The 21,479-nt window shown below is 39.4% G+C and overlaps 2 protein-coding genes across 2 annotated transcripts; both read right to left on the bottom strand.

The window, feature by feature from the left end:
- Positions 1 to 12,216: 12,216 nt before the first annotated feature.
- Positions 12,217 to 12,978, bottom strand: LOC111023819 (uncharacterized). Its single transcript, XM_022301298.1, has 2 exons — positions 12,622 to 12,978; positions 12,217 to 12,333 (listed from the first exon to the last, which is right to left on the bottom strand). The coding sequence occupies exons 1-2, from the start codon at positions 12,976 to 12,978 to the stop codon at positions 12,217 to 12,219; spliced, it is 474 nt and encodes a 157-aa protein (XP_022156990.1).
- A 2,145-nt stretch (positions 12,979 to 15,123) lies between these two features.
- Positions 15,124 to 17,745, bottom strand: LOC111023818 (uncharacterized). The gene is made up of 2 exons (XM_022301297.2): positions 16,374 to 17,745; positions 15,124 to 16,068 (listed from the first exon to the last, which is right to left on the bottom strand). The coding sequence occupies exons 1-2, from the start codon at positions 17,725 to 17,727 to the stop codon at positions 15,131 to 15,133; spliced, it is 2,292 nt and encodes a 763-aa protein (XP_022156989.2). The 5' UTR covers positions 17,728 to 17,745; the 3' UTR covers positions 15,124 to 15,130.
- Between the last annotated feature and the right edge of the window lie 3,734 nt (positions 17,746 to 21,479).

Below are 21,479 nucleotides of genomic sequence, written 5' to 3' on the forward strand. Positions count from 1 at the left end.
CACATTTTACCCAAAGTTTTATTATAACGTAATTAACCAAGTAAAGCTCCCATTACCTTTATTTTACTCTTTATTTTTTTCTACCTTAAATAAATTAACTTAATTGAGGGAATATAGAAAGTTTTACTTAACTCATAACCATATAACTCACATTCCACTAACCACGATTAGGCAATATAACCCACCTTCCACCCCAGAGACACATGTAGTAATTAAGTTAGTTAGGAAGACCAAAAAATATTAACAATCCCATTAAGTAATTGGCCATGCATGAGGAGAGGGAAGAAGTTTGTTCCATCTTCCAAGATTCATGTTTGTTTCATCTTCCAAGTCATTCTCCTTAAGTTACCTATGTTTGTTTCATTCATTTTCCTCCAAGAACATTTCTAAACAAATCTGAAAATTTCCTCTCAATCATCTATCCTATGTTTTAAATCACACCTTAGAGGAGTTGTGGTTGCTTTTCGAAGTCCCTTCAAGGATCGCCCATTGCGGTTTTGTCTTTCGGTAAGAACGGTTTCTTTTAGTCTAGTTTTGTAAGTAGATTTTTCCTAATAATTTTATAGAATCTAAGCATGTTCGTATCCATTTTCTAAGGTTTCCATCATCATTTCAAGCTCTCTTAGTTGCTGGAAAATTTCCTCTTTTTATTCTTTACGGTAGAGAGGAAAACGCACGAACGGTAAGCATCATTCTTCCTTGTGTAGATTATTTTAAGGGTTCATTATTAAGATAAAATAGGTACTGTTTAGGCCTTATTTTTGTTGATTTGAGATCTGAAAATCAGAATTTAAAAGGTCCTAAAAATGTTCATAAAATTGCTTCATAACGGTTTTTAACGGTTTATGTTATTTTCATAGTTTTAGCTTGTTTAGTATCAAATTTTGGATTGTTAATTCTGAATTTTTGAGACCATGACCAACACCTTTAAACTAACCTAAAATGTATTTGAATGTATTAAAATTAATTTTTATGATTAGTTTTACCTACGGTTTTAAATTGTGAAAACTAGTGCTATGTGTTTTCTCTAGTTTTTTTGTAAATTTGCAAAATCAGTAAATTGTTTTTATCGATATTATAGTATATAAATCAGAGGCTAATATGAAGATTTAAAATTACTTTTCACAAATTTATATATATATTTTATGATTATTATGGACTAGGTTAATTATTAAGGGATTTCTACTAGTAGAATAGTGAACATATCTAGTTATGAGAACTTATTGGAGAAAGCTTAGTTTAGGTAATTAAGTCCTAATTTTAGTTGTGTTAATTGTTATTAGTTACCGCCTTGTATGTTTTGTTGTATTATTATTTGATTGTAAGTGAATTATGTTATGTGTTGCATTGTTTTGTTATTGAATTATGTTATTCATGTTGCTTAAATATATTTTGTTATTGAATGGTGATTGTGGTTAAATTTTATGTATTACAAAGCATGTTATGATTCTATGGCTTTCTCATGTCATTTTAAGTATGTTTAATAGCAAATCATGTTTAGGTAAAACATGACATAATGTGTGATGCATTGCATTTGTAGTGATGTTAGTAGTCTTATGTGTCATGGATTTAGGTAAGATTAATGTTATGCATGAAATATCCAAATTAAGCAGTTATGTTATGCAGATAGATGTATGATATGACATGTATGGTTTCTGCTAAAGGCTGGGCCCTAGGAAACAAATTAGTTCATGTTAATGATATTTATGGGGGGTAATTACCCTATAAATATTACATGCGGAATTGACGGTTATGGTATGGGGTATTTCTGTATAGCATGGCGCCAAATTAATGATTTAGATATGTAAGTTTATGCTAGCAAGCACAAGTATGTTAAGTTAAGTTGTTCGTTGGTTTATATGTTAGGTTGAGGTATGCATGCATATAAGCATGATGTGTGTGTTTTGAGCATGAAAGGTTCCTTATGATGGGAACTACTTACTGGGTATTTTTTTATACTCATTCAATGTTGTTTCAATTTTTTCTACAGATAGTTATATAGTTGACGAGAATAACGTCGAGGATGACCTGGGCATTGACGAGGAGGAGATATGAGACACAGTTGAATTTTATCTATAATCTATACTTTTAATTATGACTATACCACATTTTTACTTGTTTTATTTAAGGATAATAACTTTGCGATTTCCGCTGCTAAAGATTTATAAGTTAAGTCTTATTAAGTTATCGTTTTCATTTTTAGATGAAAAATACAAGTTTTTATCTTATTTTATTTTAATGAAATTATGTTTTATGAGTAATTATCTCAATCTTATATTATTAATGACATATAAAATTGGGGTCATTACATTGGACTTAATGTTGAAAGAGCCTATATAAATTTTAAATTCAGAACACATTGGCCATGCCAATAACTTTCTTCAAACTATACTTTGTAATGCTAAGCAACTATGAGCAAACCTTTCCATCTAGACTTAGACCTTCTTCATTACAAATGTGCAAAATAATGCTAAGAAACTATGATCAAACCTCTCTATCTAAACATATACCTTATTCGTTACAAATGTGCAAAATACGTTTGCTCATAACCTCTTCAGAAAGTGGCTTTAAACCTGAATTTTGCACGCCTGAAAGCAAGAGGCTCTATTATCCTGCACAGATGGACAAAGCACTAAGATGACGAAATGATATATAAAAATTTGCATGCAAATAGAAAAAAACACATCAGACTAAATAATTGAAGTCAAATATATGTAATAACACCTAATAAACTCACACACTACAACTAGCTTTTGAAGGCACGGGTAGATCATCAAGGATTTTGGGGCAATAGACGACAAATCACAACTTACCTAAGAAAATCATCGAAATGTTTCCAGATCAATAGGCAGTTGCTGTGTTCCTTCAATTGGAGTAAAACTGACAAACAACGTAAATATACCACTTTCAAAAAGGAAACTCAAAATAGGAAGAAAAAGAAGCAGAAATTAACAAAATGGCCCCTAACAAATTCATACATTGTATCAATTTTCTTAAAATTTGTTAGTAGCAACATGATAAAAGGAAATGATATATTAGATATGAAGCAAAAGTACCTATCAACAACTCAAATTATTTAATACAAAATCAACAAAACGATATATAAACAAAGTAGAAGGCGGAAACAAATTTATTAGTATACCGACTCTAACCAAAAAGTTATTACATATTTAAGAAGAGAAATGATAGATGTGAAGGAAAAGTACCTATCAAGTATAAATTTCCACTTTTTTTTACTTCTAGTTCTTTTTTATTAAACAAGAATTGTTAAAAAAAATGCACTTCACTTGCAAAACTTCTCATAGTAGCATGATGCTGGCAATTTTAACCTACTACAAAATTCCAATTAAATGATAGAAAATTAATTATTTCAAAACAAAAATATATAAAACAACACCCTGCTACATGTATAATAGTAATTGCTCTCAATGCATATAAAACTGCAATTTTTATGCAACAAAAGAAACACCTAACAAACTGTGGTATTGACAAGGCGAAATTACGAAACTTTATTTGAACTTCAAATATAGACTGTAAATAAATTCCCTTTAAAGATGCAGCCATACATTAAACTAAAGTAGAAAATGTAGGACTAAAGGGCATAAGAAATTATTTACCTCCCAATTGTTTCAAGTCTCGTGGTTGTAATTGGCTGTACAAAGGCAAGGGGAAAGTTTTAATCTTCCATATCACATCAATTTATTTGGAAGTTGAAGTAAAAATTGCTTGACTAAATTTTCTATTAATATAAATTTAACTCAATAACTTGGAGTTACCTTTAGTAGTCTTCACATCTAGATTTAGATTTCTAAAATCTGTCCATTGTAGCACCAAATAAATTCCCTAGCCGAGTGTATGCCAGACAAATCTATAACAGGATATAATATCCAAAGTTAATGTGTTGAACTAATAGATTTATGAATTACTAGTTCAAGTTCCATCAATGATTCAGAAAAGAGAAGAAAAATATAATCTATAATTATTATGGTTGCAAACTTATCATTTGAAATTTAGGCAGTTAACTATGAAGAATCAATCCACCAAGAGGCAATAAAATAGAAGTAATCTCTAGTTTTAACTAAACTTGCTTCTCTAGGAATACAGAGAGTTTTGTCACTTTTCGCGCCATATGCAAGCACAACCTGATTAAATATGTGTACAATCATTTAAAAAATAAAAAGTTGTTCATTTTTGTCTTGTCTCTAAACCTCGAAAAATAAACGCACGATATAAATCATGGAGATCCAATAATGAAATGAAACATATCCAAGCGTAATATTGGCGAACGCACACCTTGAATGCTATGAAACCGATGTAAATTGATTGACACAATCTGTTACAGGCTTCATATATAGGGAGTTCAAACAATAAAGATCTTTTAAAAGTCCAAATAAATCATTCTTTTAAATGGTTTTTTGAGACACAGGAAGTAAAAGTCACGTTATTGAGGACACTCTATACAGTTTGTCTCTATAAGATCCAACCAAAATTAACAAGAATGGAGAATAAATGATAAGCAAGGTTATCCTCTTACCTTTGTTTCTAGGTGATGGGTGCCCCGCCAGAACGTATGAAACCAAGTGTTGGAAAACACGATTTGTAGCAGCCACGAGTGTGAGAGGAAGAAAGAAGCAACGATGACACAGATGACGACGATTGGGAAGATGATTTGCACAAGAGAAAGAACGAAGCAACAAACGAGAGGCAAATGAAGCAACGAACGAGCGGCAAATGGAGCAGCGAATGGAGGAGCGAACGTAGTAGCGAACGGAGAGGCGAACATAGCAACGAATGAGCGACGAATGGAGCGTCAAACTTGAGGTGGTTGCAAAGAAATCTTTGTGCGAAGAAGAAGAGTTTCTGAAGATATGTTAGGGTTTTCACAATTTTGGGTGACTCCTTTTTTCCACGACTGATTTCCCAAATTTTAGAACAGGCGGCAAAATTTTAATTTACCCATCTTTTCCGCCTTTTTTTTTTATATAGCTTATTTTCTAAAATGCTATCTCCAAAAGCTATAAAAATCTATATTTCTTGTAGTGTCTCCACCGCGATCTGATTGAAGTGTTTTAATTGTTTAACCTAATAGATTTTCAATCAGTCTTATACTCCTTGAACTTTTCAAGAGCATCAGACTTACATTGCATTAGGTAAAGATACCCAAATCTTGAATAACCGTATATGAACGAGATGAAATATTCATACCCTCTTCTAGCTTGAACGTTCATTGGACCACCAAGGTCTGAATGCACAAATTCTAAGGATTCTTTGGCTCTAAGAACCTTTGTTGTAAAAGGTCTTTTAGTCATTTTTCCCTCAAGGCAAGACTCACATACTAGTAAAGAATTGTCTTCTAACTCACTTAGAAGACCATTCTTAACCAATTTCTCAATCTTATCGAGATTGATGTGGCCCAACCTAAGGTGCCAAAGATGAGCATTTTCTTTAGGAGAAAGTTTTTGTCTTTTAGCTCGTGTTGTTGTAGTTTTAAACAACTAAGTATTTAGAATTATTTAATTTAAAGTAGGCCTTAAGACATGCAAGCTATTTTCTAATTTAGCTGAACAAATCTCGATACCATTTCTTGAAATAAATGCTTCATTAATAATAAAAGAAATGGAATATGATTGTTCAGCCATATAAGATATACAAATTAAGTTCCTCTTAATTTTAGGAACTATATACACATTATATAATAACATGTATCTATTTCTAAAAAAATAGCTTGATGCTGCCCACTGCAACAGCAAAGACAACCTCCCCAGTTCCAACTCCGAGAGTCATCTCCCTAGCCTCCAGCTGCCTCCAGGAACTAATTCCCTAGAAAGAATAACAAACATGATTAGTGGCTCCTGAATCAATTATCGAAGCAGAATCATCATTCTCACATGTTTCTAAAACAAGTAAGTCAGATTTACCTTCTTTTTCTTTCTTATTCTCAGCCAAGTACTTCAGGCAGTTCCTCTTCCAGTGTCCGTCAACGTTGCAGTGGAAACACTTCCCTTTGTCTGCAACCTTGGCTTTCTTTCCCTTTCGAGCAGCAGTAGGGTCAGTTTTATTCTCCTTTCCACCGTTATTCCAACTCTTCTGGGCCACCCTAACTATGCTGTAGCATTAATGGAGTCAGTGCAGTGGTCAAACAGACAAGATGCTCTTCCAAACACCCCAGATTTTCTACTACTAACATTCATAGACAAACATCAATAGCATATACACACAATTTTTTTGACCAAGCTAGGTGATGCTTATCTCTAAGTTACCACACGTTAAACTTAAGTAGACTCTAGCTCAAGATGAAGGGGTTCACTCTTTAACACATTTTTCCAAACATTTTCAAAGAGATATTTCAAAATGGTGATCAAGCACAATGAAATTTGAGTGATACACTACTTCAACTCAAAACACACTTCCATTAAAACAAACAGCATGGTCCAGAAAATAAGTCTAAAACATCTCCCCCTTACGCAAGTGGTTAGCTATGCAAAGCCATAAGGAGAATCAAACAAAATGTAGAAATGAAAATAATACAAAGATGAGAAAATGAAGAAAATGAGCTGAAGATCAGCTCCCAACTGCCACTGAAAAGTCTGCTTCTTCTCTTGCTTTCTCCAACGGTTCTTAGATAGAGTTTCTTGGAGTAAGGGTGGATTCCTTCCAAGGATGAACAAGGGGAATGTTTCTTGATGTGTGTGTCCTTGGAGGCTTCGCCTTTTGTTTGTATTTATACCCCCCTTCAGATATTAGGGCAACATTACGGATCTTGGGGGACCCAGCTCTCTTTTTTGTTTAAAACCTCCAATTACTGCGGTAAATCCTGTTGGGCAGTCCTTTCACTGTCAGCTTGTCGTTTTCTGTGCTTTCTAAATCTGGATCTTCGTCAAAGCTGTAGTAAAATGCACCAAAATTAGCTCAATTGCAATGACAATACTACAGTGTAGAAAGCTAGTGTTTATGATCTTTTTAGCACAAAAACAGTGACTAAGGGTGCAAGTGATGCTATCTTTAGCTAATTTATACCAAAATTATACCCAAATAACTCTCTATTTCGAGAGTTATCACACCCCCAAACTTGAACTGTTGCTTGTCCTCAAGCGACACTAATATTCATCATTTTGAATGCTAGATCGTGCTAACTATGCCTTCTGGCTAATCTTTCGAGTGCCTAAGATTCTTTATTGTGGTAAGCGTTTCTCAGCTTGCTCTAGCATTACCTCATAAAGGGCACAAACAGCTATTTCAATAAAACTAAGGTGTTATATTCACATTTCAATGCCTCACTTCACCTTCTCCCTTGCTCACCTAAGAAAAATCCCTTCAACCTCCTTCCAAAGACACTGACTTTCTAGCCTAAATCGCTGACTAACTAAAGTCTTCTAAGATAGCTATGGGCTACTAGCCATGACGTACCCTACAGCTCTTTTGAATCACTTTTTTTTTAACAGAAAGCTTAATTACAGGGCCAACAATTCTTCCTAGCTTTACAAGATGCTATTATAAGAGAGAATCTCTCACCCCCAAACTTAAAAAGAAGCATTGTCCTCAATACTGAAAGAATGACATTTAAAAACTAAGGACAATGTTCCCCAAACTTATAATGAAGATAGGATGGATGAAAACTGGATTTGAGTGACTTCCTATCTGAATTGGTTATATAGGGGTAAGTAGTGGCTTATTTTCTAAAGAATTTAGCTTGCTAACAGTGCATGGGAAGAGAAAATCAGCCATGAAATTCAGCTTTGGTGATGTTTCTAGGGGTCGCAAGGGATACTAAGCAAGGCAAGGCTAGGCTATCAAATGCTACTAAAGAACACATTAGAGAAAGGGCACTGACTGGATTTTTCCTTTCTAAACCTAGCCAAAGCAAGCATCCTAAATATGTCCATAGACCAGTCATCTTAGACCACATAGACAATCAGCCAAAAATACACAAGCTAGCAGATCTAACAACATCTTGCACAATCATTCATTCATTTGAATTTTCATTTAATCGACTGAATGGAAATCATAACAACCTAAAAACTAAAATTTAAGGATGCAAAAACTAAACATTGAAACTTCATAAAAACCTAACTAGAATCAAAAATACATAAAAGTAAATTTTTCTGAAAAGAAGAAATTAAAGGTAAAACAGGTTTCAAACGGGGAAATCAACTCCCCTGTTCAGCTTCTTCATCATCTTCACTGGGGCCGCCCATAGGCTAAAATGCTCCAACACTATCCACTTCCTCATCTTCGTCAGGCCTGTCTTCTAGAAATCTTGGGAAAGGAGGAAAAGGGCAGGAGAAATTTCGCATGAGGGCCTTACGGATCACGACGTCTCTCTCTTTTGCATAACGCATGTAGGCTTGTTGTTTTCTCGCCATTGCCGTTACTACTCCTGTAATGGAGCCGAGCTGCTACATACAAGCTGGCCTGTGTGTTTGAGACTTCTTTAAGCGCAAAGATAACATTTCCTCCACACTTGCTGTGATCAACGGCCTTCAACCTCTCAATTATCACCTCATTGATGACACCCTTATCCTTCAGCATTTGATCTGCCTCTTCCATCTTGACTCCCGAGAGGATACAAAGCTCTATGATCAGATTGGGGAAATATAGGTTTCCCTACTTCCTCTTCTCAACCCCTGTAATCTCTCTTTCAATGAGTCGCCCAACATTGATGCTAAGACCTTCCATAATGCAAAACAGGAGGAGAACCCTAATGGGATGTGAATCCTAGAGCAGAAGCGGACCATCGTTCATGATTTATTGAGAAAACAAAACCAAACGTGCAAAGAAGAAAATACAGGGGAAACTTACATTTGAAGAACTTTTCTTCAAAGATTTCCACCCGAACACCACCACTGAATTGTTTGAGCTATCCTCTTGGGCCTCGAGAACACGCTTGTGGGAGCGTTTCTTTGGAACGAGTGGGAGAATTGAGAGAGATTGAGTGAGAGAGATGTTGGGACTTCTTTCTTTGTTATCCCTATTCTGTATCTTTTCAGAACTGCAAAATGGAAGAGATAACAAAGAGACAGTGACGTGAGGAGTTACCCCACGTCACTTAACTGCCCACCCCCCTGCAATTTTGCAGGGGAGTTTAATATTAATAATTAATATATATATAATTAATCATATTCATTAATAAATGTTAATTAATTATTAATCTAATTAATAATTAATATATATATATATATATCAAATAATTAACACTTAATTATTTATCACATAAATAGAATCATATTCTATAGCATTTCTCTCGTATAACCTATAATTCTAATGTACATCTTATGCACATTATTTTTAACCTATAGTTTTAATATGAATCTTATTCATATTAATTTTATTTGAATCTCATTCAAATAATTTCTCTCATAATATATAGGTTTAATTTAGAATTAACTATATATTATAATGTATCAATATACATATAATCCCTTAAGTAATTTGAACGGTTCAAATTCTTCCAAAAACCTGATCCTCGTTTTACCTATTATGAGCTAGCAAAAGACCTAATGGACCTACAGATCAGAAGCTCCAACGATACGAGATTAATCGGTCAAACTCATTGATCAAGTTAATCAACATTCGTTAACTACGGGTCACTCCACTAAAGACCCGCAGTTGCACTCTTCTCACTGCATAATGTTTTCATGTCCATGGATATACGACCATTAATGACCAGTCAATCCTTCACGAGTTCTCGTAACTCAAGTTGGGTCAAATTACCGTTTTACCCCTGAGTTACATCTTACTCCTTAAATACCACTGCTCCTCTAATGAATAACTCGGTTATGGTCCGACCAATAACCGGAAGTCCCTCTCGGGCCAATGAGATGGTGGGGCCCCTTGTTGAAGTCTCGGAGTCAGCATTTAAGAGAACACTCATCTACTCCCCTAAAGTCAGGGAGGAGTGAATTCCATCTTGTGAAGTTATGTTTCCAGCTCCCCACTCGGTCTCGTCCCTAAAATGGTAGGAATATTGAGTCGGAAACTCGGGCCACTCTCACCCATATAGATCAAAGAACGAGCCCTCAAGGGCAAGAGTCCATAACTCACTCATCCTATGATACCCTCTCATTGTCTATTTCGCAGTCCGGTCTTATACAAATTCATTGTCTATTTCGCAGTCCGGTCTTATACAAATTCATTGTATAGGATACCCTCACTCGCATGTCTCCACATGAACGACCTGGATCGAGTCGTCTGTAACATTTACAAAGTGGGCCGTATCCATAGTCTTGTCAGTATAAGGTACCCAGCCTTATCCATATACTATATACCCTTTAGGTTATTCACGGGATATTATCCACTCGTATATCAGAGGTATATCAAATATATACCTCGTATATCAGGGGTATATCAAATATATACCTAGTATATCAAATATATACCCAATATATATATTGTCCCGGTTACATGATAATAACCTTGGATGTTTAGTTTATTGGATTTTGGATAATGCAATGCTATGAATTCAACAAAAAATTTATTGAATAAAACTTTATTGAATATACATTTGGTTTTTACATAATTACAAACTACGAGTTTAGGGCAACACACCCAACAAACTCATTCCTTTGTGATGGAAGTGTCATGCATTGTGGGCATGAGCTTGCTTTTAACGAGATGATACCAGACGTTGGCTTCAGGCTTAAGGTAATCTGGGAGGAAAATCTGCGCTCCTCTGGGTAATAGATGCCATCTTGACCCTTCTACTCCAATACATTTCATGGCTCTATTTAGTTGCTCCTCAGATGGAGCAACCATCATCTCATTAAAAGTTGCATGAGAGTAGTTGGGGAGATTGTATACCTCGTTGATGGCCTCTGCGTTCCAGCAGACTTTCTTACCCCGCACCGTCACATTGGAAGGATCACTCGAGATGAGGTTGGCGTAGAATTCTTGAACAATTTGGACGATCGCAGGCTTGGGCTGTGCGCATAAGGTTTGCCACTCATGCTTATTGATGGTGGTGGAGACAAAGGAAGGCATGGGTGAGTCAGATGGAAAGCCCCTTTCTCCTAGTAGATTTCGGTACTTGAAGCTTTCAAACCGTTCTGATGCTGCAGCATCGACGAAGCGCAAAAATTTTGAGGGTGCTGCAGCAACCTTCTTTTTCCCCTTTTTCCTAGCCTACATGTCCACCTTCTGCTTGGGCCTCTTCCCTTGTTCTGTCTCAGCAATTGGGGAGAGTATCCTCTTTCTCTGCGATTTCCTTGTGGGCACCGGAGCTGCTGCTTCCCTGCCTTCTGTTTCTTCTTGCTCTTTGTCCGACAGAGCTCCTCCTTCTTCGACTGTTTCCTTGGTTGCGCCGCCTTCTCCCAAATTATCCTCACCACTGCCCGCTTGCTCATGGCTACTGTCTGCTTGGAAGAGCTCTTGCATAAAATCCTCGACTCTTCGTCTCGCTTCAGGTGGTAGCTATGGTCCTCTTTCTGCCTATGTTTCTACATGCGGTACTTCTTCGTGCTCAGCATTCTGACCGGCTGCTTCTGTTTGGCTATCTTGACCCAGCTGCTATTCTTCTTCTGGCGGAGCAGGCGGCTGCTTCTTTCCCTTTGCGGCTTTCCTTCCTCTCTTGGCAGCGGGTTTCCTTTTAGGCGGGGAAGGGATTTCTCTTTCTGGGGCGGTGCTTTCGGGTAACGGGTTGGGTTGGGGTGGGGTTTTTGTTGGAAACAGTTCTGGCAACTTTTTCGGCGAATGAGACGGTGTCAGCTCTTGGGGGGAATGGTTTTCTTACCTTTCTTTGCTTTCACTTTAACTCGAGGCATGCTGGGGTGACGAGGCTGACGATTTATCAATGTTGCTGGGAACCTAAGGTTAAGGGAAAGCGACAGAACAGAGAGAGACGAAGGAAAAGGAAGGGAGGGAAAGGGTGCTAGCGCAAAATTAGAGCTTTGAAAGTTTTTTTTTATGATAAGCTCCTTCTTTGTCTTTTCTTAAATAGACTTACCAGCCTTATCCTCATTAATGCTCAGAAAAAGGGCGAACTACCCCCCTAATTGCCTTTTCTCCTTTTTCTTTTAAAAATTTGGAATTCAAAAATTACCTCCCTTTTTACCTTTCCTAGAAAGGCGCCCTGCTTTTCTTAAAAAAATGTGGGAGAAGAATGTTTAAAATAATTCGGTTTTAAAACTTCTGACCCACGATTTTTCTGACAGATTTTTTTGCTGTAGGCACAAATTGCTTTTCTCTCTCCTTAACTGCTTTTCCCCTTTTTAAATTCCATCTTCATTTTCGTATTCCTGGTTTATGTTCCAGCATCGACGAGGTTGACCACACTTTCTCAACTTCCCCCGACTCTGCTTTAGCGATGATAGCAGTGAACTGGTAGAGTTTTTCCCTTGCCTGAAACAAAAAAAAACGAAATACAAGAAATGCTTCTAATTAAAATCTTCCTACTAACACTAAGAAATTTAAACTGAATTAACAAGAGTTAAACTACAGAGAGAGAAGAAATAAAGGATTCTTCCCCTTTTATTCTGTCTTGGTAACCCCTTATGTTGACCTCAACTAGTGGGAATCCATCTTCCTCACCACTTCTCATCCCCAGTAGTGCTTCAATCTTTGTCCATTCACTGTGAGTTCCCTTCCCGTGTTATCTTCTTTGATGGTTATAGCTCGATAAGGATATACCTTCATCACTGTGAATAGTCCTGACCACCTTGATTTCAACTTTCCAGGAAACAACTTCAACCTTGAGTTGAATAACAACACCTTCTGTCCCTCCTCAATTGTTCTTGGCTTTATTCTTCTGTCATGCCACACTTTGATCTTTTCTTTGTAAACCTTTGCGTTCTCGTAAGCTTCTTTTTTGAATTCATCCAACTCCAATAGCTGAAATTTTCTCGCTTCTCCTGCTGCTTCTAGATCCATATTCAACATCTTCACAGCCCAAAATGCCTTCTGTTCCAGCTCAAGTGGGAGATGACATGCCTTCCCAAAGACTAGCTTATAAGGGGATGTTCCTATTGGAGTCTTGTAGGCAGTCATATATGCCCACAATGAATCGTCCAACTTGTAAGACCAATCTTTTCTACTAATATGCACTACCTTCTCCAAAATCCCCTTAATTTCTCTATTTTATACCTATGCTTGCCCTTTCGTCTGAGGGTGGTATGCGATGGACACCTTATGCTTGATATTGTATTTCGCTAACAAGGAACTCATGGCTTTGTTAAAAAAAATGGGACCCCTCGTCACTTATAACTGCCCTAGGGGTTCTAAATCTGGTGAATATGTTCTTGTGTAGGAACTTCAAGACTGTTTTCGCATCGCATGTTAAGCAAGCTATTGCTTCCACCCATTTAGAAACATAATCCACTGCCAACAGAATGTAGAGGTTACCATTTGATGGAGGGAAAGGTCCCATGAAATCTATCCCCCAAACATCAAAGAGTTCTACCTCAAGGATAAAATTCAAAGGCATTTCCAACTTGTTTGAGATGTTTCCCACTCTCTGGCATTTGTCACAGTTCTTTGCGTATGAGTGTGCATCTTGGAAGTCAGTTGGCCAATAGTATCCACTTTGGATGATTTTGGCTGTCGTTCGTTGTCCTCCAAAATGTCCACCATAAGGGGTGGAGTGACAATGCTCCAGCACTATGGATGCTTCAGCCCTGTCAACACATCTGCACATAATTTGATCCTTGCATAGTCTGTATAGGTAAGGATCATCCCAATAGTAAAACTTGCTATCATGGATGAATTGTTTAAGCTGCTACCTTTTCATGTCTGATGGCAAAATTCCGCTAGCTACATAATTGGTCATATCATCAAACCATGGCTCCAAGTTTTTTCTCTGTTCTGTCACCACTAGCAACTGATAATTAGGGAATGCATCTCTGTTCGCTGCTTGTTGTCCTTTCACTGCTTCTTCTAGCTCTACTCTCGATAAATGGTCTGCTACTTGGTTCTCTGATCCTTTTTTATTTCTAATCTTTTAATCAAATTCTTGTAGCATGCGTTCATTTTCTAAGAGGAAGCATAAAGGTTTAGAGATTTTAGAAAAATCCTTGATGAATTTTCTGTAGAACCCTGCGTGCCCAAGGAAATTTCTAATTCCTCTGACTGATGTGGGAGGTGGCAGCTTCTCTAATTCTTCAATCTTGGCGCGATCTACCTCTATTCCATTCTTGGATACCTTGTGGCCCAACACTATCCCTTCCATCACCATAAAGTGGCATTTTTCCCAATTGAGAACTAAATTGGTGTCTTCACACCTCCTCAACACTTGCTCCAGGTTGCTCAGAAACTCGCTAAAATCCTTCCTAAAGACTGAGAAGTCATCCATGAAGACCTCAACCACAGTCTCTATTAAGTCTAAGAAGATTGCCATCATACATCGCTGGAATGTTGTTGGAGCATTACACAGTCCAAAGGGCATTCTTCTAAATGAAAATGTACCATATGGACAAGTGAATGTAGTCTTTTGCTGGTCCTGAGGATCAATGGTAATTTGGTTGTAGCCATTGTACCCATCCAATAAATAGTAGTATTCTTGCCCAACCAAACTATCTAACATCTGATCAATGAAGGGCAATGGAAAATGGTCCTTCTTAGTTGCCTTGTTCAACTTCCTATAATCCATACAAATGTGCCAACCTGTTATGGTTCTTGTGGGAATCAGCTCATTGTTGTCATTTGGCACCACTGTGATCCCACCCTTCTTGGGTACACATTGGACTGGACTCAAACAATCACCGTCGGCTATTGGGTAAATTATCCCAGCATCAAGCCATTTGATGATTTCCTTCTTGACAACTTCCTTCATGGCAGGGTTCAACCTCCTCTGGTGTTCAATCGAGTTCTTACATCCCTCTTCTAGATTGATCTTATGCATGCAGTAACTTGGACTGATTCCCTTTATATCAGCTAGAGTCCAGCCAATGGCCTTCTTGTGATTCCTCAACATCTCTATTAACCGACACTCTTTTTCTTCAGCTAAGTCTGCTGCAATGAAGACTGGCAGTGTTTCTACTTCTCCCAGATAAGCATACTTGAGGTGCGATGGTAGGACTTTCAGCTCTAACTTGGGGGCTTTCACCACGGATGGCTGCAGTGGCGCTTGCACCCTATCCTTCAATTCCAGCGGCTCAAATGTCTTCTTATAGATTTTATCAGAGGTAGGTTCATGCGGCTGGCCTTAGATCAACTTGGCCTCCTTGTCTCCTACCTTGATAATTCTGGTTAGCTCGTCCTCCAGTTGGTTCAACAGCTCTTCTGTTTGTATTTCATCACTCATCAAATCATCTGCAATCCTTAACCAAGAACATTCTTCCACATCAATAGGGTATTTAATGGAGTTAAAAATAGATAATGTCACCTGCTGGTCATTAACTCTTATAGTGAGCTCTCCATTGTGTACATCGATCAATGCTCTCCCCGTGGATAAAAATGGTCTTCCCAAAATTATTGGGATTTCCTTGTCAGCTTCGTAATCCAGTATGATGAAATCTGCAGGAAAAATGAATTTATCTACCTGAACCAAAACATCCTCTATCTTACCTTCCAAATATGTAATGGACCTATCTGCCAACTGTAAGGTGACGGTTATTGGTCTTGCTTCTCCTATCCCTAGCTTCTGATACACTGATAAAGGCATCAGGTTGATACTAGCGCCCAAGTCACACAACGCATGCCCTACATTCTTCCCTCCTATTAACACAGGAATGGTAAAACTTCCAGGATCACCCATTTTCTGAGGGAGCTTTCCTGTCAAAATGGCACTAAATTCTTTTGTAAGGGCCACTATTTCAAATTCCCCTAGCCTTCTTTTCTTTGCCAATATATCCTTGAGGAATTTAACGTAATTTGGCATCTGCTCTAATGCTTCTAACAAGGGTATGTTGATATGGAGCTGTTTCAGCACCTCTAAAAATTGATCAAACTGCACGTCTTGGTTTTTCTTTTGCAACCGCTGAGGGTAAGGAGGGGGAACTTGATGTTCCACTGGAATTTTTACTTTCTTTTTCACAGGTGTCTCCATAGACACTTCCTCCACAAGTTCTGTCTCCGTGGCCCTCTTTTCTTTGTTTATTTTTGGCTCAGGCTGCTTCGTTATTCCTTGTTGTGCCACTGGTCCTGGTTACGTTGTTCGCTAAACTAATGCTTCAGCATCATTCACTATGTTCTCTTCAGTATTCATATTTTCTACTACACTCTCAGTCACCTTCTCTGTCTGAAGATCTTCCTGGTGTACAACATTATCCTCTCTCATCAGTGCAGGATAGGGGTGTGGTAATGCCTTTCCACTATGGAGAGTCAATGCTTGACATTGCCTTTTCACTTCCCTTTGAGGATTCTCAGTATTACTTGGCAGGGTACCTTGTGGGCGATTTTTCATTTCAATAGCCAACTGTCCTAGTTGAACTTTCATATTGCTTAAGGTGCGGCTCGGCTCTGTATCAATGCATCGTTCTTGGCCATATAATCTCTCATCAGAGCTTTCATACAGTTTGAGGGGTTAGCTGCTGGCCTTGCTCCTTGCGGTTGGCTAGGTATCAGTAATCCTAGCTGCTGCATTGTTTTCTGTTGGTACTGTTCGGCGTTCTGATTCCCATGACCACCCTGATTTCCTCCCCAACTAAAATTTGGGTGTTGCCTCCATCCTAGGTTATAGGTATTCGAGTACGGGTTGTTTCTGCCAGGGTTTCTCAAATAATACACTGATACAGGGTTTCCAGGGCAAGAGTCATAAGTATGATCAACTTCACAGTAGGAACATAAGACTGCCATTACCTTGCTTGATCCTGAGTTAGTGGATGATGCTGCAGCAGCACTCATGTTCTTTACCATCTTGGTTAGGTTTACTATTTGATATTTCAGAGAAGCCATCTTCATGTTGCTGGCAGCCCCATAGTTTCCTCTGTCATTTATAGCTCTGGAATCTGACCAATGGTAGTTATTGGAAGAGATTCTCTCCAAGATGTCCACTGATTCGGTATATGATTTAAATAGCAATGCTCCAGTCGCAGATGCATCAACCACCATTCCGGTCACTCTGTTCAGCCCATTATAGAATGTTTCTATTTGAATGCATTTTGGTAAGCCATGGTGCGGACATCTTCTAAGTAGCTCCTTAAACCTCTCCCATGACTCGCTCACAGATTCTCCTCCTCTTTGCTGGAAGTTATTGATATCTCCCCAGTACTTACCATTTTTACTAGGAGGGAAGTACATTATCAGGAATTTTTTAGCAAGGTCATTCCATGAGGTAATGGATTCTACTAGGATAGAGTTCAACCAATCTCTTGCCTTGTCCCTCAACGAATACGGAAACAATTTCAGCCTTAACGCTTCCTTTGATACTTCTTGCATTTTAAAGGAATCACTCACTTCAAGGAAGTATCTGAGATGAAGATGTGGGTCTTCAGATGGATTCCCATAGAACTGGCCCACTGTTTGCAGCATTTGAAACATCACAGGTTTCAATTCAAATCGCTCAGCTTCTATCCCTGGCCCTGCTATGACTGGATAAAAACCATGAAGTGCTGGCGCAGCATAAGCCCTAATAGCTCTATCTCCATCGTCTGCCAACAGAATGGCATTTAGAGGGGGCATGGCGGCTGGTTCAACCATTTCTCCTACATGTAGTTCTTCCAAAACTGGATTGGGTAGTCTTAGTGGTTGATCGATGGGGTTAGTTCCCACTTGCTGACGACGATGTTCTCTTCTTTGTTGGTGGAATGTGCGCTCAATTTCGTTGTCAAGCAAGTACTCTAACCCTTGCAAATCGTGCATTCACCTTCAAAGTTCACCAATACAGTAGTCAAAGATCTAGAATAAAGTTTCTTTAAGCAAAATACAAGAGTGTAAAGTAATTTAGTCCCCGGCAACGGCGCTAAAAACTTGTTGTCCACTAATTGTGCTACCAATTCTTCTATGTGCATGTGTACACAATCGTTGCAGCAAGTAATAAAAGTTTGAATCCACAGAGACTAAATACTTAAACACTCAATATTCGCTCAAAAAATTTCTACAACAAGCAACAGGATTCTCTTCCAAACAATAACTAAATAGTGCTAAGAATAGAACTTTGAAAGAAATATCTTAATGCAAACACAAAGGGTATATTCGTTAGAAGTACCAAACATCCACAATCACTCAGTAAGATCTTGTAAAAATAAATGCGTAAGGGGGAGATTAAGTCAACTCATTGTGCCACCTTAACTATGTTGTAGCATTAATGGAGTCAGTACAATGGTCAAACAGACAAGATGTTCTTCCAAACACCCCAGATTTTCTACTACTAACATTCATAGACAAACATCAATAGCATATACACATAGTTTTTATGACCAAGCTAGGTGATGCTTATCCACAAGTCACCACACGCTAAACTTAAGTAGACTCTAGCTCAAGATGAAGGGTTTCGCTCATTAACACATTTTTCCAAACATTGTCAAAGAGATATTTCAAAATGGTGATCAAGCACAATGAAATTTGAGTGATACACTACTTCAACTCAAAACACACTTCCATTAAAACAAACAGCACGGTTACAGCCCAGAAAATAAGTCTAGAACATCTCCCCCTCTCACAAGTGGTTAGCTATGCAAAGCCATAAGGAGAGTCAAACAAAATGTAGGAATGAAAATAACACAAAGATTAGAAAATGAAGAAAAGGAGCTGAAGATCAGCTCCCAACTGCCCTAAAGAGTTTGCTGCTTCTCTTTCTTTCTCCAACGGTTCTTAGAGAGAGTTTCTTGGAGTAAGGGTGGATTCCTTCCGAGGATGAACAAGGAGAATGTTTCTTGATGTGTGTGTCCTTGAAGGCTTCTCCTCTTGTTTGTATTTATACGCCTCTTTAGATATTAGGGCAACATTACGAACCTTGGGGGACCTAGCTCTCTCTTTTGGTTAAAACCTCCAATTACTGCGGTAAATCCCGTTGGGCAGTCCTACTGCTTTCTGAATTTGGATCTGATGTTGTAGCATCATCAAAGTTGTAGCAAAATGCACCAAAATTAGCTCAATTGCAATTGACAATACTATAGTGTAGAAAGCTAGTGTTTATGATCTTTTTAGAACAAAATCAGTGACTAAGGGTGCAAGGGATGCTATCTTTAGCTAATTTATACCAACATTATACCTAAATTACTCTCTATTTGGAGAGTTATCAATGAGCTGACCTCCGAGTATCTTCAAAGGATTCTGCAGTTGCCCAGGGGAGCTCGTCACTACTTAGCGCTCCTCGTCGATGATAACTTATACGACTGAGGCTTGCACGTCGTCGCTGAAGACGTCCCGAATCCTCGCACGCCAAGTCCTTCTAGGTCTTTGTCTCTACTTTTTTCTCCAGTTCGTTCCGAAGCTTATCTATCTCGTTCTCCTTTTACTTCGTCAATTACTCATTATTTATGAACGCTGATCTAGAGGGTTTTTCCTATATATGTTGCTTGCCATTTTGTTGGGTAGGAAGACGAAGGCCACCAAGGTGGGGATCAGCTCGTCTCCCATCGAAGTTCGTGACAATGAGGTCCCAATGGGGTCTCCCCCAACCACCGCACGCCCTGACGTTGCAATAGAGGCCTCCCCTCTTCAAACTGTCCATGCCTCCATAAAAAAGAGGAAGAACAAAAAGAAGAGGGTGGAGAAGAGCTCGAGCCCAAGCCCTCAAGCGACTGGCGAGGTGAAAAAAGGGGACGCCCTCAGTAACGGTTGACTCTTGGAGGTTGGCTGTCACCATGAAGATTGGCGAAGTGAGGGACTTCGAGCTGCCCTTCAAGACCCACCCTACTTCAGGGAGCATCAACGCCCTGGCGCGCAAGGTGGGGACGCCTGTGAAACCGTCCAGCATGCCTTTGACCACGCCGCCGAGGTGAGTCTTTCTTCTTGCACTTCTTCATTTACTTGCCAATTATCCGCTGACCATACTTCCCTTCTTCAGGCCCATGCCCTCATGTGCAAGTCCATGGCGTTCGTGCCGGTCGAGCTGCTGGGTCGCGATCGTTGGGCCGAGAAGAAGACTGCTGCTCAAGCCTGGACAATCGAGAAAAGGGACCACTCCATGGCCAAGCTCAAGGATGCTAGGGTCAAGGCGCTGGAGGCAGGTAAAAAAGTAGCCTCTCTTGGCATGAAGGTCGAAGGCCTTGAAAGGGAATTGGCTGCGAAAGGGGAGGAGGTTCGTGACCTTCAAGCCCGTCTGGCGAGCTCAGACTCCGAGGTCGGTGCCCTAAAGTTGGCCAAGCAAGGTCTCCAAGCAGAGGTTGAGAAGCTTCACCAGGCCGAGGCGGACAGGGCCGTCAAGTTGAAAGATGAAGCCTTTCTGGATGCCAAATTCCAAGAGCTGTCAAGTTACATCGAGTTCAGCAAGCCGTTGGCTAACGATGGCTTCAAGTTCGCCCTAGCGTACCTGGAGAGGGATCACGGCGAGCTAGACCTCACCACCCTCAAGCGCGCCTATGTCAAGTCATGGACCGTCTCTACCGACGGGTCCATGGCTTCATAAGAGGTTATCCGAGCGGGGATGAAGAAGTTGGATGAGCTCGCCCCTGTTGCCTCTATGGAGAACGATCCCCTGGAGAAGGCCGCCAAGTCTGACATGCTTGACAAGTGACGCTGCCGCTCTCCTTTCTCGCTCTAATTTTCCAGTACTCCTAATGTTTTAAGGTCCGAGGCCTCCTCCTCGGTAAATTTTAAATGAAACCTCAGTGCATTTACTTTCATTTTTGCCTCGTTGTTTTCCTTCTTCTTTCGACCTTGTGCGCTCTGTTTAGCTTGTACCTTCCTACTTGTGCATTTAACCTCACTCACACAATCGTCGTTTAACCATAATAAAAATGTTCTTGGTTCTCATTCAAACATTGCTCGTATTAGCTACACCAAGGTCACTTTTACACGTTCGTAATTACACAATGCACTTATTCAGCTCGTCGAGCTGTACTTAGCGGTAATAGATGCGCAAATGTTGCGCGTTCCACGGGTGGGGGAGCTGTTTCCCTTCGAGGTTGGTCAGAGTGTATGTCTCAGGCCGTTTTTTGAAGACCTTATGTAGTACGAGGTCACTTGGTATGGGCCTTCCAAGGTTGGCTCTAAGGCTCCCCCTTTTGGAATACCTTACGTAGTATGAGGTCGCCAGGTCGGAAACGACATGGCTTGACTCTCACGTCATAGTGCCGCTTTACTCGCCTCTGATATTCGGCTAGCTCGAGCTGCGATGCTTCTCTTTTCTCTTCCAGGAGGTCGACATTCAAGCGAAACTTTTCGTCGTTTGTTGGCACATCAAGGGCTTCCGTCTGGGCTATAGGGAGGCCGATCTCAACTGGCACCACAGCCTCTGAGCCAAAGGCTAGGGCGAATGGCATCTCCCCCGTGGAGTTTCGGGCGGTCGTCTTACATGAGCACAACACTTCATGCAGCTTTTCGGCCCATCTTCCCTTTCGATCCTCGAGCCTCAGCTTTAGGCCCCACTTAATGATCTTGTTAATGGCTTCTACCTGACCATTGGCTTGCAGATGGGCTAGGGACGAGTAGAAGTGTTTTATCTCGAG

The sequence above is a fragment of the Momordica charantia genome, assembly GCF_013281855.1.
Source record: "Momordica charantia cultivar OHB3-1 chromosome 2 unlocalized genomic scaffold, Mcharantia_2.0 BLBB01000002.1, whole genome shotgun sequence".
NCBI classification, from domain to species: domain Eukaryota; kingdom Viridiplantae; phylum Streptophyta; class Magnoliopsida; order Cucurbitales; family Cucurbitaceae; genus Momordica; species Momordica charantia.

What these genes read in the sequence shown, in the direction of transcription:
- LOC111023819 (XM_022301298.1), bottom strand. Translation starts at nt 12,978, where the DNA reads ATGACTGCCTACAAGACTCCAATAGGAACATCCCCTTATAAGCTAGTC. An exon ending in GACTATTCACAGTGATGAAG is followed by an intron (nt 12,334 to 12,621) that starts GTATATCCTTAT and finishes TTTTTGTTTCAG; the next exon opens with GCAAGGGAAAAACTCTACCA.
- LOC111023818 (XM_022301297.2), bottom strand. Translation starts at nt 17,727, where the DNA reads ATGCACGATTTGCAAGGGTTAGAGTACTTGCTTGACAACGAAATTGAG. An exon ending in GATACAGAGCCGAGCCGCAC is followed by an intron (nt 16,069 to 16,373) that starts CTTAAGCAATAT and finishes CAACGTAACCAG; the next exon opens with GACCAGTGGCACAACAAGGA.